The 16857-nt window shown below is 41.6% G+C and overlaps 1 protein-coding gene across 4 annotated transcripts in view; it reads left to right on the forward strand.

Moving 5' to 3' along the window:
• The window catches only part of EP300 (E1A binding protein p300), a 90518-nt gene that overhangs the window by 24322 nt on the left and 49339 nt on the right, over positions 1-16857 (forward strand). For all 4 annotated transcript variants that reach the window (XM_008967381.5, XM_003814620.6, XM_008967382.5 and 1 more), the window contains exons 2-6: positions 1178-1812; positions 10166-10342; positions 11765-12026; positions 14126-14239; positions 15603-15848. In XM_008967381.5, the coding sequence (XP_008965629.1) occupies positions 1178-1812; positions 10166-10342; positions 11765-12026; positions 14126-14239; positions 15603-15848 (1434 nt within the window). The remainder of the gene's footprint in view (positions 1-1177; positions 1813-10165; positions 10343-11764; positions 12027-14125; positions 14240-15602; positions 15849-16857) is intronic.

The raw sequence follows: 16857 nt of genomic DNA on the forward strand, positions 1-16857 counted from the left end.
TAGATATTTTAACTGTTCTTCTAAGGAACTTGGGAATATTAATACAGCTTAATTGCATTTCTTTTTTCCATGACTGTGGATACAAACCTTTAGCTAGCAACTCATGTAATAATGGGTGTTGCACTTTTTTTTAACAAAAAATAAAATTTTATTTCAACTATTATGCTAATTCTATAACATTATTTAGAATGTTTTTCTTTTTTTAATTATACTTTAAGTTTTGGGATACATGTGCAGAACGTGCAGGTTTGTTACATAGGTATACATGTGCCATGGTGGTTTGCCGCACCCATCAATCCGTCATCTACATTAGGTATTTGTCCTAATGCTATCCTCCCCTAGCCCCCCATCCCCCAGCAGGCCCTGGTGTCTGATGTTCCCCTCTCTGTGTCCATGTGTTCGTATTGTTTAACTCCCACTTATGAGTGAGAACATGCGGTGTTTAGTTTTCTTTTCCTATGTTAGTTTTCTGAGAATGATGGTTTCCAGGCTTCATCCTTGTCCCTGCAAAGGACATGAACTCATCCTTTTTTATGGCTGCATGGTATTCCATGGTGTATATGTGCCACATTTTCTTTATCCAGTCTATCATTGATGGGGGGTGTTGTACTTTCAATCCCTTTTTTCCTTGGTCTTATTTTAGGTATAGTTCTTAAGTGTTTAAGTTTGTTGATATAACCAAATATCCCCTCAATTTAAAAAATCTATAAAATGGTTTTAGTATGACCTAAAAAACTACCATACAAATAGTATATATATATATATATATAGGGCTGTGTGTAGTGGCTCACACCTGTAATCCCAGCACTTTGGAAGGCCAGTGCAGACAGATAGCTTCAGCTCAGGAGTGTAAGACCAGCCAGATCAACATGGCAAGCTCCGCCTCTACTAAAAATACAAAATTTAGCTCGGTGTGGTGGTGCGCACCTGTAGTCACAGCTACTTGGGAGGCTGAGATGGTAGAATCACTTGAACCTGTGGATAGAGGTTACAGTAAGCCAAGATCGCACCACTGCACTCCAGCCTGTGCAACAGAGTAAGACCCTGTCTCAAATAAATAGAAAAACATGGAGTGAGGTTTGGAAATGACATTTAATGCTTATTAAGAAGAATATAGAGCAGTTTTTTATTTTGGTTTTGTCATACTTTGACCTTTGTTTTTTCCCTTTGCTTTTAGATTTTGGCTCTCTATTTGACTTGGAGCACGACTTACCAGATGAATTAATCAACTCTACAGAATTGGGACTAACCAATGGTGGTGATATTAATCAGCTTCAGACAAGTCTTGGCATGGTACAAGATGCAGCTTCTAAACATAAACAGCTGTCAGAATTGCTGCGATCTGGTAGTTCCCCTAACCTCAATATGGGAGTTGGTGGCCCAGGTCAAGTCATGGCCAGCCAGGCCCAACAGAGCAGTCCTGGATTAGGTTTGATAAATAGCATGGTCAAAAGCCCAATGACACAGGCAGGCTTGACTTCTCCCAACATGGGGATGGGCACTAGTGGACCAAATCAGGGTCCTACGCAGTCAACAGGTATGATGAACAGTCCAGTAAATCAGCCTGCCATGGGAATGAACACAGGGATGAATGCGGGCATGAATCCTGGAATGTTGGCTGCAGGCAATGGACAAGGGATAATGCCTAATCAAGTCATGAACGGTTCAATTGGAGCAGGCCGAGGGCGACAGAATATGCAGTACCCAAACCCAGGCATGGGAAGTGCTGGCAACTTACTGACTGAGCCTCTTCAGCAGGGCTCTCCCCAGATGGGAGGACAAACAGGATTGAGAGGCCCCCAGCCTCTTAAGGTAAGTACAGTTTTGGTTTGTGTGCACAATCGGCATGCATGTGAGTATTGTCATGATGGATGGAGGGTTTGCCTTACATTGTATAGCAGTTTCCACTATTACACGCCAGGAATTTACTGTGCTGTCATAAGTTTTAAGAAGTGCCTGTATTTAAGTAAAACGTTTATTTTACAGCTGGTATTCTATAACTTCATACTTCCAAATGATTGCTGGCTAATGCTGGTTCTCTCTGGCACAAGTATTGGAATGTTTTTATCTCATTTCCAAGTCCAGTTTAGCCTTGTAGCCTCCTTATAAAATTACAGTTTTGAGATGGCTGGCATTACACTATCTTCAGATGGATACTCCATTTGTTCCTATTGCTTTGAATGTCCCTGGTTTTCAAGAGATACATTTATTCTGAGAAATGTATTAACTGTTATTTTTCTTTATTGGTTGATGGAAATTAAGGTGCATTTGTTTATGTGAAACCTCAACAGTGTAGATGTTTCAGTGAACCAGAACTTGGCCAAAGACTTCTGTTAGCTTTATTAACTAGAGAATGCTAAGTATATTAAAAATATTTTAAACTTTTAAATGTGGATCCTGTATACATAAATAAGGCATAATCACACATACTTTAGTGCTTATTTCTTCATATTTTTCTTTACATATTTTATCTGTTTTTCTTAAAATGGGATCACACTATGGTTGCCAGTGCCTGGCATGTAGTTCGTTTTTGTTGAATGAGAGATGGCTTCACTTCGAAGATGAAATTGGAGATAGGTACGATTTTCACAAGGAGTCAAGAGCAAGCTTTCTCTGTAACAGGAATAATTTGAGCAGACATCAGGACTTCTGTGTTCCTGAGAATCTTGGGTGCAGTGGCTCATGCCTGTAATCCCAGCACTTTGGGAGGCCAAGGCTAGAGGATCGCTTGAGCCCAGGAGTTAAGAGACCAACCAGGTAGCATTGACCCCATCTTCTATTTAAGGGAAAAAAAAAAAAAAAAAGAACCTTGATGGTGACAGAGAATGCAAGTGTGAATTGAAGACAGATGGACAAACTTGTGTTAGGGGGAACTGAGGTGACATGTAGGAATTCAAAAACCTTAAATTTTTTTTTGCTGCGAGAATATTGACAAGTTAGGATTCTGTTTTAGCATTCCTTCTTTGTAGATTATCCCTTTCTGCCCCTCACCCCCGCCACCTTTTTTTTTTTTTTTTTTTTTTTTTTTTTTTTTTTTTTTTGAGACAAGGTCTTACTCTGTCACCCAGGCTGGAGTGCACTGGCCTAATCATGGCTTACTGCAGCCTCAACCTACCAGGCTTAAACAGTCTTCTCGCCTCAGCCTCCTGAGTAGCTGGAACTGAAGGCACATACCACCATGCCTGGCTGATTTTTTTTTTTTTTTTTTTTTTAAGAGATGGGGTCTCACTATGTTGCTCAGGCTAATCTCAAACTCCTCTTGGGCTCAAGTGATCCTCTTGTCTCAGCCTCCCAAAGTGCCAGGATTACAGGTGTGAGCCACTGCACCCATCCTCTGACACTTCTAGATTGCCGTGTCAGTGTAGTTTACTTAGAATATTTGGAGTGAGAACCAAAAACAAGGTAAATTATTAAGTACCTCTTCTAGGATCTAGGAACATAGCTATGAAGAGAGAAAGTCCTTGCCACTGATGTTTATATTCTGTTATGGAGAGGAGGGATGACTTACAATAAACCCTCACTGGTGGACAAAATACTTTAGGGTTAAAGTAGTGAATGAACTTATTTTATGTAACCTACTTTCTACTGTGCACATAAGATATAAATTTTAGAGTATGCCAGGTAAGTGCTATGGAGAAAAATAAGGAAAGGCTCATTGACATCTGCTTGGGGGTGTGGGACTATTATGGTTATAATCTTAATTTCTTTCAGAAACTGGGTTTATATAGAAGTGAGCAAAACAAAAATCCCTGTCCTTGTGGAGCTTGTATTTTGATGAGAAGGAGGAATTCAAATTTTAAACTTCTGTTAAACGATATTTTATTTCCTTATTTGATTTTTATTTTGAGACCGAGTCTTACTGTTGCCCATGCTGGAGTGCAGTGGCGTGATCTTGGATCACTGCAACCTCTGCCTCCCGGGTTCAGGCAGTTCTCCTGCCTCAGGCTCCAAGTAGCTGGGACCACAGGCATGCGCCACCAAGCCTGGCTAATTTTTGTATTTTTAGTAGAGAAGGAGTTTCACCATGTTGCCCAGGCTCGTTGTGAACTCCTGACCTCAAGTGATCTGCCCACCTCGGCCTCCCAAAGTGTTGCCACCGCACCTGGGCCTATTTCCTTATTTTAAATGAACCCACCTATATTGGTATTTTGTAGAGTACTTATATCAGTGTTTGACAAATGAGGGAGCTTTAAATGTTTAATAAATTTTAAAAATGTTTTAAGTTATGTAGGTTTAGGATAAGATAACCACTTAAGGCTGGATGCAGCGGTTCACACCTAGAATCATTCCAGACCAGCCCCAGCAACATAGTGAGACCCCCATCTCTACCAAAAACAAAAAATTATCCTTGTGTCGTGGCACACCCACGCCAGCAGTTGCCCTTCCACTGTACCAAGTCCTAAAATTATCTTGTAGAGCGAATTATACTCATTACATTTCTTAAACTCCTAAGACTTGTGATATTTAAGAATTAGGATTTAAGGTGTAAGAAAGTTTTCAGTAAGATTTGATGACTGTAACCCTGTTGGCAAATGACATCAGCTTTTGCACACAGTTCTTTTCATGGATGAATCTGTGGTTCAGGAGGTGCAGGCAGGTGGTGACGTTACTACTACAGCTGTCTTCCAAAAGTCTGACCTATGGTGATTTATAGGAAGAAACTTGGATCATACTGCCTTTTACCCCAATCTTTAGATTCAGCATAAACTAATCAAAGCCAGAATGTTTTAAGTTACTTTTGTTTTTGAGACAGGATCTCATCCTATCACCCAGGCTGGAGTGCAGTGGCACCATCACAGCTCACTTGCAGCCTTGATCTCCCAGGCTTATGCGATCCTCCTACCTCAGACTCCTAAGTAGCTAGTACTACAAGGACTGTCATGCCCTGCCAGTTATTTTTATTTTTGTTGAGACAGGGTCTCACTATGTTGTCTTGGCATCAAGCAATCCACCTGCCTTGGTCTTCCAAAGTGCTCAGATTACAGACAGGAGCCACTAAGCCTGGCCACATTTTTTTCAAGAAGAAAAAATAGGCATGGCTCAGTGGTTCACATCTGTATTCCTACCACTTTGGGAGGCTGAGGCAGGAGGATCTCTTGAAGCCAGAAGTTCGAGATGTGCCTGGGCAACATAATGAGACCCCATCTCTACTTTTCTTTTTTCTTTTTTTTTTTTTTTTTCAAAAAAGAAAAGAATAGTTGTCTGCGGGATGCATTTCTTGTAGCTGCCTAGAACTTTGTGTGGCTTCCTCACCCTCTCCTTTTTGTTTAGGTAGCTATTTGTATGGTGGTGGGTAATTGGACATCTGGAGCATATTAGCTATGGAGAAAGAAACAAGATCAAATAACTATAGTGTAGCAGAAATTAAGTACAAAATCTTCCTTATTACATTTAGTGTGGGGAGTAAAGAAGCAGGGCTCAGGAGATAGAAGGGGCAGTGATCTGGAGGTTGGTTGTTATTTTATTTTCTAATTCCTCAGCAGATCTGTGTGGGAGATGGAAAAACAAAAGCTAGAGAATCTTTTTTGGTCACAGTGACCAAAAGTGTCAGGAAGAAATTACTGCCAGCTGATCAGCAATCAGTGTAGTCTGTGTATTTAAACCCATAGTCTGCCATAGAGGAGCTTGGAGTTTCCAGGTAATGCATCGTGATTAAGGGAACAAGCAGTGTCAGGAATTGGTTGAAATTCAGTTGGTCTAGGCAGGCAAGGCATGCAATCATGAAGGACCAGATTGTTTGGGGAAATATTTGGATAAAGACATTACATTTATTATTTTTATTTTTTTTTTATTTTTTTTTTTGAGACGGAGTCTCGCTCTGTCGCCCAGGCTGGAGTGCAGTGGCGCGATCTCGGCTCACTGCAAGCTCCGCCTCCCGGGTTCACGCCATTCTCCTGCCTCAGCCTCCTGAGTAGCTGGGACTACAGGCGCCCGCTACCACGCCCGGCTAATTTTTTGTATTTTTAGTAGAGACGGGGTTTCACCGTGTTAGCCAGGATGGTCTCGATCTCCTGACTTCGTGATCCGCCCGCCTCGGCCTCCCAAAGTAAGACATTACATTTATTAACAAGAGACAACAACACAGCTTAGAAATTCCAACATTTTGTTGATTCAGATAATAGGACTCTTGAGGGCATAATTTATTGTCTTAGTCTTTTATTGTTTGTCATGCGGGTTCTGTGATAGAATGACTTTCATACTATGTCTATCATGAATTTTCATGCTAATAAGAAACAGGTTAAACAACTCCCCCATGTATAGGTATGGATATTATTGGAGCCACATAGGATAAATAATAGTACTTTAAAAAAAACATAGGTAACAGCAGCACTTGCAGCCAGATTTGTACCTACCAAAAGTAGCCTGGACTTGATTTAAACCTGTTTCTGCATTCTATTGCCCCTGCAATCTTTTGGCCATATTTACATAGAATCAAGAAGGTTTTTTTCTTTCTTCTTCTTTTTTTTTTTTTTGGAGACAGAGTTTCGTTCTTGTCGCCCAGGCAGGAGTGCAATGGCCCAATCTTGGCTCATTGCAACCTCTGCCTCCCAGGTTTAAGTGATTCTCCTGCCTCAGTCTCCCGAGTAGGTGGGATTGCAGGTGTGTGCTACCACGCCCAGATAATTTTTGTATTATTAGTAGAGACAGGGTTTTACCATGTTGGCCAGGCTGGTTTCAAACTCCTGACCTCAGGCGATCCATCCACCGCTGCCTCTCAAAGTGCTGGGATTACAGGCGTGAGCCACCGTGCCCGACCAAGAAATTATCTTCTCTGAATGCTTCTCATTTCAGGCCACCTCATTCTTTTATGCTTCCATCAAACTGCCACTTGTAAATTACTTGTAAATCATTCTTGTAAATTACTTACCTTAGTCTCTGAATTTCATCTGGAAAATGAAAATGTTCTTTAACTTTTTTTTTTCATTTTTTGGTAATAGTATAAAGAAGATTAATTTACTTTTTTTGTTTTTTTTAATAGAGGCAAACTGCTGAACCAAAAAAGATGTCATATTCATAGATTTGCAGAGTATAGATATTGCATATGATTTAAAGAACGAATTTTAGGCCAGGCATGGTGGGAGATGCCTGTAATCCCAGCACTTAGGCAGAAGGATTGCTTGAGGCTAGGAGTTCAGTCAACTCCTGGGCAACATCTCTACAAAAATAAAAATTAGCTGGGCATGGTGGTGCAAGCTTGTAGTCCCATCTGCTTGGGAGGCTGAGATGGGAGAATTGCTTGAGCCCAGAGGTTGGGAATTATAATGAGCTATGATAATGCGACTGCACTCCAACCTAGGCAACAAAGTGAGACCCTGTCTTTTTATAGAAAAAGTAAAAGAAAAATTTTATTAAGAGCTCTGTACCTGTCCAAAACAGATGCTTCACAGAGGTAGTAACATTTGAAATTACAAGGATGAGTAGAATCTGCAGGTGTTTCTTAGTTAGGTTGTACTATCTAAGGAACCAACAGAAAATGCCTCTCTGTTAACTTGGTGTTTATTTCCAGGTTAGCATTAAGGAGTCAAATAGGAAAGAAAATGTGCTACTGTTCAGTTGTAGGGAAAGGGAAAAGCTTGAGGCAAATGCTGGAGGCTCAAGGAGCGTGATACTTTCAGACTTTAAGAAATCAGTACAGGAAATATATAAGATACCATAGATAGGTAGTCAGACTTCATAAAGGCTTTGGTATACGTACTGTGGGGTTGATTTTTTTCTGTTATAGAGGCAGATGAAAACAGAAGACAGGCAAACCTGTTGTCCACAGTCTGTACAAGCACTGTGATAGGTTTGAGTTAAGACAGTCACAGTAGGTAGGAATACATGGGAAGGGTTTTAGTGTCTATGTGTGCTTTTAGAGGTAGAATTGAAGGACCCTTTGGTTGGTCTTGGCAGACAGAAATCTGGTATGAATCCTTTAATTGGGCAGTAGCTATAGCATCTTGAGTTATTCTGAGTGTTTGCTCAATGTTTCTAGTAGTGATGATGACTTGTAGTTGGGATCCTATGTGTAATTTGGCAGAAGAGGACGGTGGCTTCAAACTTTGTTTGGGATATAAAGTTGACCCCATTTTGAATTATTTTAAAATAATTTGAAAGATTAATGAAAATGCATTTTTATAACTTTCATTATTAGTAAAACGTTTGACTTTAGAATAATGCTGTTTTTCAATTAATTATTATTATAGTATAATGGCTCCAGGTGAACTTAACATAAATATAGAACATAAACTACTTTTTAAAGTACATAGGGAGCCGGCACAGTGGCTAACGCCTGTAATCCCAGCACTTTGGGAGGCCGAGGCGGGCAGATCACTTGAGGTCAGGAGTTCAAGGCCAGCCTTGCCAACATGGCGAAACCCCGTCTCGACTGAAAGTTAAAAAATTAGCTGAGTGTGGTGGCGCATGCCTGTAGTCCCAGCTACTCAGGCTGAGGCAGGATAACCGCTTGAACCCAGGAGGCAGAGGTTGCAGTGAGCCGAAATTGCACCACTGCGCCCCAGCCTGGGCGACAGAGCGAGACTTTGTCTCAAAAATAGAGAAGTACATAAGGGTTGCAAAGTCAAATGACTTGAAGGGCCAAGCAGGTGACTTAGCAGGTGACTTAATAGAGCAGCTAGGTTTAAAACAGCAAGGAATAGTGTGGAGTCTGGACTTTCGCATGCTCTATGTAAAGGAGTCAGAATCAGAAGTTTTAAAAAACACTGTCATCAATGTCCCTACACAAAAAAGGACATATTCCCAAACCATCAGTTTTCTACTTTTTATACAAACAAAATACAGGAATAATTATTCAAATGAGGCCAAGCATGGTGGTTCACGCCTATAATCCCAGCACTTTGGGAAGCTGTGGTGGGAGGATTGCTAGAGCCCGGGAATTTGAGACCAGCCTGGGCAACATGGCAAGACCCCGTCTCTATTTTTTAATAGTCAAAAAAAAAAAGAAGAAGAAGAAGAAAACATTCAAATGCTTGAACATGACAAAGGGGTTAGATGGCTTATTAAGTTGAATTCGCCATGTAGCATCATGTGTGACGTAATGGAAATGAATGGCAAACCTTGTTTAACAGATAGAATTAAATGAAGATGATCAGAAGTATTTCTAAAACATCTATATTTCAAATATTTATGAAAATAACTCTGTACATTTACCATACACAAGGCCCCTAAATCTTAATTTTGATCTTAATCTTGAAAATGTATTGTTGTTAGCATACTTTGTATAGTGGGTTTTTTTTGTTTGTTTGTTTTTGAGACAGGGTCTCACTCTGTTGCCGAGGCTGGAGTGCAGTGGCCTGATCATGGCTTACTTGCAGCCTCAATCTCCCAGGCTCAGGTGATCCTCCTACCTCAGCCTCCTGAGTAGCTGGGACCACAGGCACATGCCACCACATCCAGCTTTTCTTTCCTTTTTTTTTTTTTTTTTTTTGAGATGGAGTCTCACTCTGTCGCCCAGGCTGGAGTGCAGCGGCGTGATCTCGGCTCACTGCAAGCTCCGCCTCCCGGGTTCACTCCGTTCTCCTGCCTCAGCCTCCCGAGTAGCTGGGACTACAGGCGCCCGCCACCACACCCGGCTAATTTTTTGTATTTTTAGTAGAGAGGGGGTTTCACCATGTTAGCCAGGATAGTCTCGATCTCCTGACCTCATGATTCTCCCGCTTCGGCCTCCCAAAGTGCTGAGATTACAGGTGTGAGCCACTGCGCCCGGCTGTTTTTTGTTTTTTGGGTTTTTTTTTTTTTTTGTATTTTGGTACCGATGGGGTTTCACCATGTTCCCCAGGCTGTTGTCAAACTCCTGGCCTCAAGAAACCCTCCTGCCTTGGCCTCCCAAAGTGGTGGGATTACAGGTATGAGTCGCCAGGCCCGGCCACTTGGTTTTTTGCCATCATGGCTCCCTACAACCTCTACCTCCCAGGCTTCACTGATAATCCCACTTTAGCCTTCCAATTAGCTGGGACTATAGGCATGCGCCACCATGTCCAGATTTTTGTATTTTTTAGTAGAGATGGGGTTTTGCCATGTTGCCCAAGCTGTAGTGTGTTTTCTAATAGAAGCTGAGAATTTCCTTTGAAACTGTCTTTGTGAACTTGGAAGTGAAATCAGAAAAGGAATAGTAATGTCTTAAATTTTATTGCTTATTTTGTTTTCTTTTGTTTCTTACTCTTAGATGGGAATGATGAACAACCCCAATCCTTATGGTTCACCATATACTCAGAATCCTGGACAGCAGATTGGAGCCAGTGGCCTTGGTCTCCAGATTCAGACAAAAACTGTACTATCAAATAACTTATCTCCATTTGCTATGGACAAAAAGGCAGTTCCTGGTGGAGGAATGCCCAACATGGTGAGTACTAATCCATTACAGACTTGTTTTCAAACTGGCATTTTGACAAAAGAATTGTGTTAAACTTTCACCCTTCTGTTATATATGCTGGGATTTGTACCCACTAGGAGCCTAAATTGATATGTACTTGATGATCCCTGTGAGGAGGCTTGTGCTTCCTTTCCATTTCTCTGTTTTTTTGTTCCATGTGGTTATTGATCAGTGAGCATGTTGATCCAAACAGGAGTAAGTGAACTGCTACAGTGAAGTTTTAGGGGCCTGCCATTCAGCAACTTGGTCTTGTGAGCGTTTCCATACGATACGAAAGCGGAACCTTTCACTTCTGGGGGAAGGAATCTCTGGCAAAGGATCCGAACTCTCAGTGACCATATTTACCAATATTATTTGATTCTACTACACCCAAGTAAATTCCCTCTCAAAAGTAATGTATTGTTTTAAACAGCAATTTTTGTTAAATAAAATTTTCAGGAACTTCTAGTGTTATTTTTGTACAGTCAAACTACTAGTAAATGTGTCTGCATTCAACTTTGGAAAAAAATTGTCTGAAAAAATCCTCTTTCAGATGTTTTAGTTTTGTCCTTTGTGTCATTATGTTTATGGACTGCCTATATTTGAGATACTCTGCCAAGTACTAGAGCTATACAGATGAATGAAACATGTCATCTCTGTCCCGAGAAATGTTCACTTTTTTTTTTTGAGACGGAGTTTAGCTCTTGTTGCCCAGGCTGGAGTGCAGTGGTACGATCTCGGCTCACTGCAACTTCTCCCTCCCGGTTTCAAGCAACTCTCCTGCCTCAGCCTTCTGAGTAGCTGGGATTACAGGCATGTGCCATCGTGCCCGGCTAACTTTGTATTTTTAGTAGAGACAGGGTTTCTCCATGTTGGTCAGGCTGATCTCGAACTCCCGACCTCAGGTGATCCACCTGCCTCGGCCTCCCAATGTGCTAGGGTTACAGGCCTGAGCCACCGCGCCCAGCCTGAAATCTTCACTTTTTAATTTAAAAAACTAAATTTATCCCAGAGTTTAGAAAAACTAGTTTTTCACCAACCCGAAAGACCCCTCTGCTGAGTCTCTTGAGGAGTTCTTCATTGCTCTTTAAAACCTAATTTGGGTGTGCTTTTAACTACAGACACCTTCTCACCCTTCCCTCTCCCGCTGGAGTTTACCATGTCCTTCTCTCTGCTTTTGCTCTCTGTGTATTATACATACTTATATCACTTCGTAATGTCATTTTTTTTTCTTATTAAATTGAGCTTCTTAAAGGTAGGAGCCATGGTTTATGCATTCCCTGTGTCAAAAAATGGAGTCTGGCTTATAGTAGACTAACCATAAAGGTTTTCATTGAAAATGTCCACATCTCTATTTATTAAGAAATAGCACATTATGACTCCTACCATTAAATATATTGTTATATCTCTCAGGGTCAGCAGCCAGCCCCGCAGGTCCAGCAGCCAGGCCTGGTGACTCCAGTTGCCCAAGGGATGGGTTCTGGAGCACATACAGCTGATCCAGAGAAGCGCAAGCTCATCCAGCAGCAGCTTGTTCTCCTTTTGCATGCTCACAAGTGCCAGCGCCGCGAACAGGCCAATGGGGAAGTGAGGCAGTGCAACCTTCCCCACTGTCGCACAATGAAGAATGTCCTAAACCACATGACACACTGCCAGTCAGGCAAGTCTTGCCAAGGTAAGTGGACCCACAGGGTTACTGTACTTAGCAATTTTTACAGCCAGGGAGAAGAAGGAAAATGTGATCAAGTCTATTTTGTGGTGATGGATATGTTTAATACCTTAATTGTGGTGATGGTGTCTGTATGTACAAAGTCACCAAAATGTATACATTAGACCAGGTGTGGTGGCTCACACTTACAATCCCAGCACTTTGGTAGGCCAAATGGGGAGGATTGCTTGAGGCCAGGAGTTTGAGACCAGCCTGGACAACATAGCAAGACCTCGCCGGGCGTGATGGTGCACCTGTAGTCCTAGCTGAGGGACTAAGAAGGCTGAGGAAGGAGGATTGCTTGAGCCCAGGAAGTCAAGGCTGCAGGGGGCTATGATTGCGCCACTGTACTCCAGCCTGGGTGACAATGTGAGACCATGTCTTTAAAAAAGGTTGGGCACAGTGGCTCATGCCTGTCATCCCAGCACTTTGGGAGACTGAGGTGGGCAGATCACTTGAGGTCAGGAGTTCAAGACCAGCCTGGGCAATATGGTGAAACCTCGTCTCTACAAAAAAATACTAAAGAAAATCAGCCAGATGTCTGGGTGTGTTCCTGTAGTCCCAGCTACTTGGGAGATTGAGGTGGGAGGATGGCTTGAGCCCAAGAGGGCAGGGGTTGGTGTGATTCGACATCATACCACTGCACTCTAGCCTGGACGATAGAACCAAACCCTGTTTCAAAAAAAAAACAGTGTACATATGTACAATTTTTTAAAATTATTTTATTTCATTTATTTATTTTTTGAGACGGAGTCTCGCTCTGTTTCCCAGGCTGGAGTGTGGTGGCACAATCTCGGCTCACTGCAAAGTCCACCTCCCAGGTTCATGCCATTCTCCCGCCTCAGCCTCCCAAGTAACTGGGACTACAGGCAGGTGCCTACCACCATGCCCGGCTAATTTTTTGTATTTTTAGTGGAGACGGGGTTTTACCGTGTTGGCCAGGATCGTCTCAATCTCCTGACCTTGTGGTCCACCACGCTTGGCCAATATGTGCAATTTAAAAAATATTTATACCCCAAAGCATTTAGAAAATTCCATTGTCTAAATGCATCATCACAGTTAACTCACTCGGTAAAGGTCGTCTTGGCTGCGTCCATTCTGTGGCAATTATGAATAAAGCTGCCATAAACAAAATCAATTTTGAGACTCCTTTACTGATAGTGACGTTATTTTAGGAAATGATAAAAACACAGTTTTTTTTTTGAGATGGAGTCTTGCTCTGTCGCCCAGGCTGGAGTGCAGCGGTGTGATCTCGGCTCACCGCAAGCTCCGCCTCCCGGGTTCATGCCATTCTCCTGCCTCAGCCTCCCGAGTAGATGGGACTACAGGCGCCCGCCACCATGCCCGGCTAATTTTTTTTGTATTTTTGGTAGAGACGGGGTTTCACTGTGTTAGCCAGGATGGTCTCTTATCTCCTGACCTCGTGATCCGCCTGCCTCGGCCTCCCAAAGTGCTGGAATTACAGGCGTGAGCCACCGCGCCCGGCCAAAACACAGTATAATTTTTGTGAGCAAGTATCTAAGGATATGAGAAAAGAATAAATTTTAAAGGTCTTCCCGTGTGGTGATCCTCATAGACGTTGATTTTTATTTGCCCTAGCATAGCATACTTTAAATGTTATTGAGGGTTTGCTAACTGTCATGTAGGCAAGTGTTCAATTTAATACAATTTACTGCAGTCATTTTTACCCGATCTAATACAATTTGTATGAAGTCATTAAAAAGTGTTCTTACAGGCATGTGTGTCATAACATTGGTTTAGAGTACATTTGCTTAGAATAAAGTAGGTTGTGTATAGCATGGTGAAAAATGAGGGCTCTTAAGCCAGACTGCTTGAGGTTGAATCTCACTTTGAGTACTCTGTGACTTTGCACAAATTGCTTACCCATTCTTTTTGCCTTTCTTGACTGTGAATTCTGGGTATTAATAGGAGCTACCTTATAGGGCTGTTAGGAAGATGAAATAAGTTAATGCATTTATGTTACTTATTAAGTGGTCAACAAGTTAGCTATTATTAATGTAAAAACATTAACCTGCTCTTGAAAAAAAATGTTTTCTTCTCTTTAGTGGCACACTGTGCATCTTCTCGACAAATCATTTCACACTGGAAGAATTGTACAAGACATGATTGTCCTGTGTGTCTCCCCCTCAAAAATGCTGGTGATAAGAGAAATCAACAGCGTAAGTGATGAAATCTTTTGAAGGTTTATATGAAAAGTTTTAAAGTCTCACCAGTGCCATTTATAGTACTACTTGATTATGTGAGGGACCTGTGGTGTTGTACTATGTTGAATAAATGTTTTTTTCCCTTTTAATTTTTCTGCTTCCCTAGTGCATAGAATTGAACTGCTTAGGGAGTTTGAGGCTGCAGTGAGCTATGGTCATGTTACTGCGCTCCAGCCTGAGTGATGGAGTGAGAACCTGCCTCAATTTAAAAAAAAAGAAAAAGAAAAAACAGTGCAGTGGCTCATGCCTGTCATCCCAACAATTTTGGAAGCCAAGGCAAGAGGATTCCCAGGAGTTCAAGACCAGCCTAGGCAACTTAGCAAGACCTTGTATCTTCCAAAAACTTTAAAAATTAGCTGTGTGTGGTGTGTGCCTGGCTGAGATGAGAGGATTGCTTGAATCCAGGAGTTGGAGGCTGTAGTGAGCTATGATTGTGGCGCAGCAGTCCAGCCTGGGTGACACAGTGATACCCTGTCTTTAACAAAACAAAACAAAACAAAAAAAACTGAACACTGCTTAACATCCAAAATAAGATCCAGGAACTCTCAATACTTATTATTTATACAAACAGCAATAGGTAAATTTATGTTCTGCTTTGAACCTATGAAAATTTAAAGACTGTTGCTTTGGCATTGGGCAAGTTATTCTTTTATACTAGTGATCTAAATGTTCCAGGTACTTGGAAATTATTTTAAAAAGAAAAAATATGAGATTATTTTTATAATATTGGGATATAGAAGAGCTTTTTTTTTAAGAGAAAAGACGAGATTAACACTTTAAAATTGTAACTACCACATCCCTATAGCAACAAAAATTTAAGCTTTTAGGGTTAAAGGACAAATTTGGGAAATATTGTACAGCATTTGAAAATGGAATTAAATTTTATAACAAGAATTGGGAGTAGAAAATAGACAATTCACCAGAGATGGGAGGAGAGAGGGGAACTCCCAATATAATTCACTATTAAGAGAAATAAGGTATCGTTTCTCTCCTGTAGTGTAGGCAGAAATGATGCTGCCGGGTGTTGGCAATTGAATGGCTCCAAAGCATTCATACAATGTTGGTCGGAACATTAATAAAGCCCTTTGGGAAGGCTATTGGGCATTCAGAATCAAAAGCCTTTTATACCAGTGGTCCCCTTTACCAATCAGTTCTGCATCTAGAAATTTCTTCAAGGAAATAATGGAAGACAAGATCCACATACTCAGATGTTTCATAATCACGTAACAATAATTTTGTGGGTTTTTTTATTAGACATGTTAGTCTTTTTTTTCTCACCAGCATTAATTTGTAATACTATATCTTTTGTCTTCTCTAGCAATTTTGACTGGAGCACCCGTTGGACTTGGAAATCCTAGCTCTCTAGGGGTGGGTCAACAGTCTGCCCCCAACCTAAGCACTGTTAGTCAGATTGATCCCAGCTCTATAGAAAGAGCCTATGCAGCTCTTGGACTACCCTATCAAGTAAATCAGATGCCGACACAACCCCAGGTGCAAGCAAAGAACCAGCAGAATCAGCAGCCTGGGCAGTCTCCCCAAGGCATGCGGCCCATGAGCAACATGAGTAAGTTTGTGTCATCCTACTAACATGGTATTGGTTGTGTCAGTAAATGACATCTATAAACACAGCGTTGTTAGCTCCTTTTTATTTTTTCTGCTACATGATTTTTTAAGTAATTTTTTAAAGATTACAGTGTAAAAGGTCCCTTACAGTTCATCTACGAGAGGTAACTGCCACTGGTTTGTATCTTCCTTGATCCTTTTTTGCATTATATGAGTTTAGATTTGCAGAAATGAGATCCCATATGTTATTCCACAACAAACTTTGATTAATACTGTGTAGACGGGCCGGGCATGGTGGCTAACACCTGTAATCCCAGCACATTGGGAGGCCAAGGTGGGTGGATCACAAGGTCAGGAGTTTGAGACCAGCCTGACCAACATAGCGAAACCCCGTCTCTACTAAAAATACAAAAATTAGTAGGGTGTGGTGGTGCGTGCCTGTAATCCTAGCTAAACGAGAGGCTGAGACAGGAGAATGGCTTGAACCTGGGAGGCAGAGGTTGCAGTGAGCCGAGATTGAGCCATTGCACTCCAGCCTGGGTGACAGAGCAAGACTCCATCTCAAAAAAAAAAAAAAAAAATACTGTGTAGACATCTTTCATAGTCAGTATTCCATGTATCATTTTAAATGGTTGTATAGTATGTCATTCTTTCATTCTTTTTTTTTTTTTTTTTTTTTTTTGAGATGGAGTCTCGCTCTGTTGTCAGGCTGGAATGCAGTGGCACGATCTCGGCTGACTGCAACCTCTGCCTCCCGGGTTCAAGCGAATCTCCTGCCTTAGCCTCCTGAGTAGCTGGGACTACAGGCGCGTGCCACCATGCCCAGCTAATTTTTGTATTTTTACTAGAGGTGGGGTTTTCACCATGTTGGCCATGATGATCTCAATCTCTTGACCTCGTGATCCACCCACCTAGGCCTCCCAAAATGCTGGGATTACAGGCGTGAGCCACTGCACCCAGCCCAACAATCTCTTACAGATGGACATTGAGATCTCCAATTATTCTGCTGT

Source organism: Pan paniscus, chromosome 23 (assembly GCF_029289425.2).
Source record: "Pan paniscus chromosome 23, NHGRI_mPanPan1-v2.0_pri, whole genome shotgun sequence".
Taxonomy (NCBI): domain Eukaryota; kingdom Metazoa; phylum Chordata; class Mammalia; order Primates; family Hominidae; genus Pan; species Pan paniscus.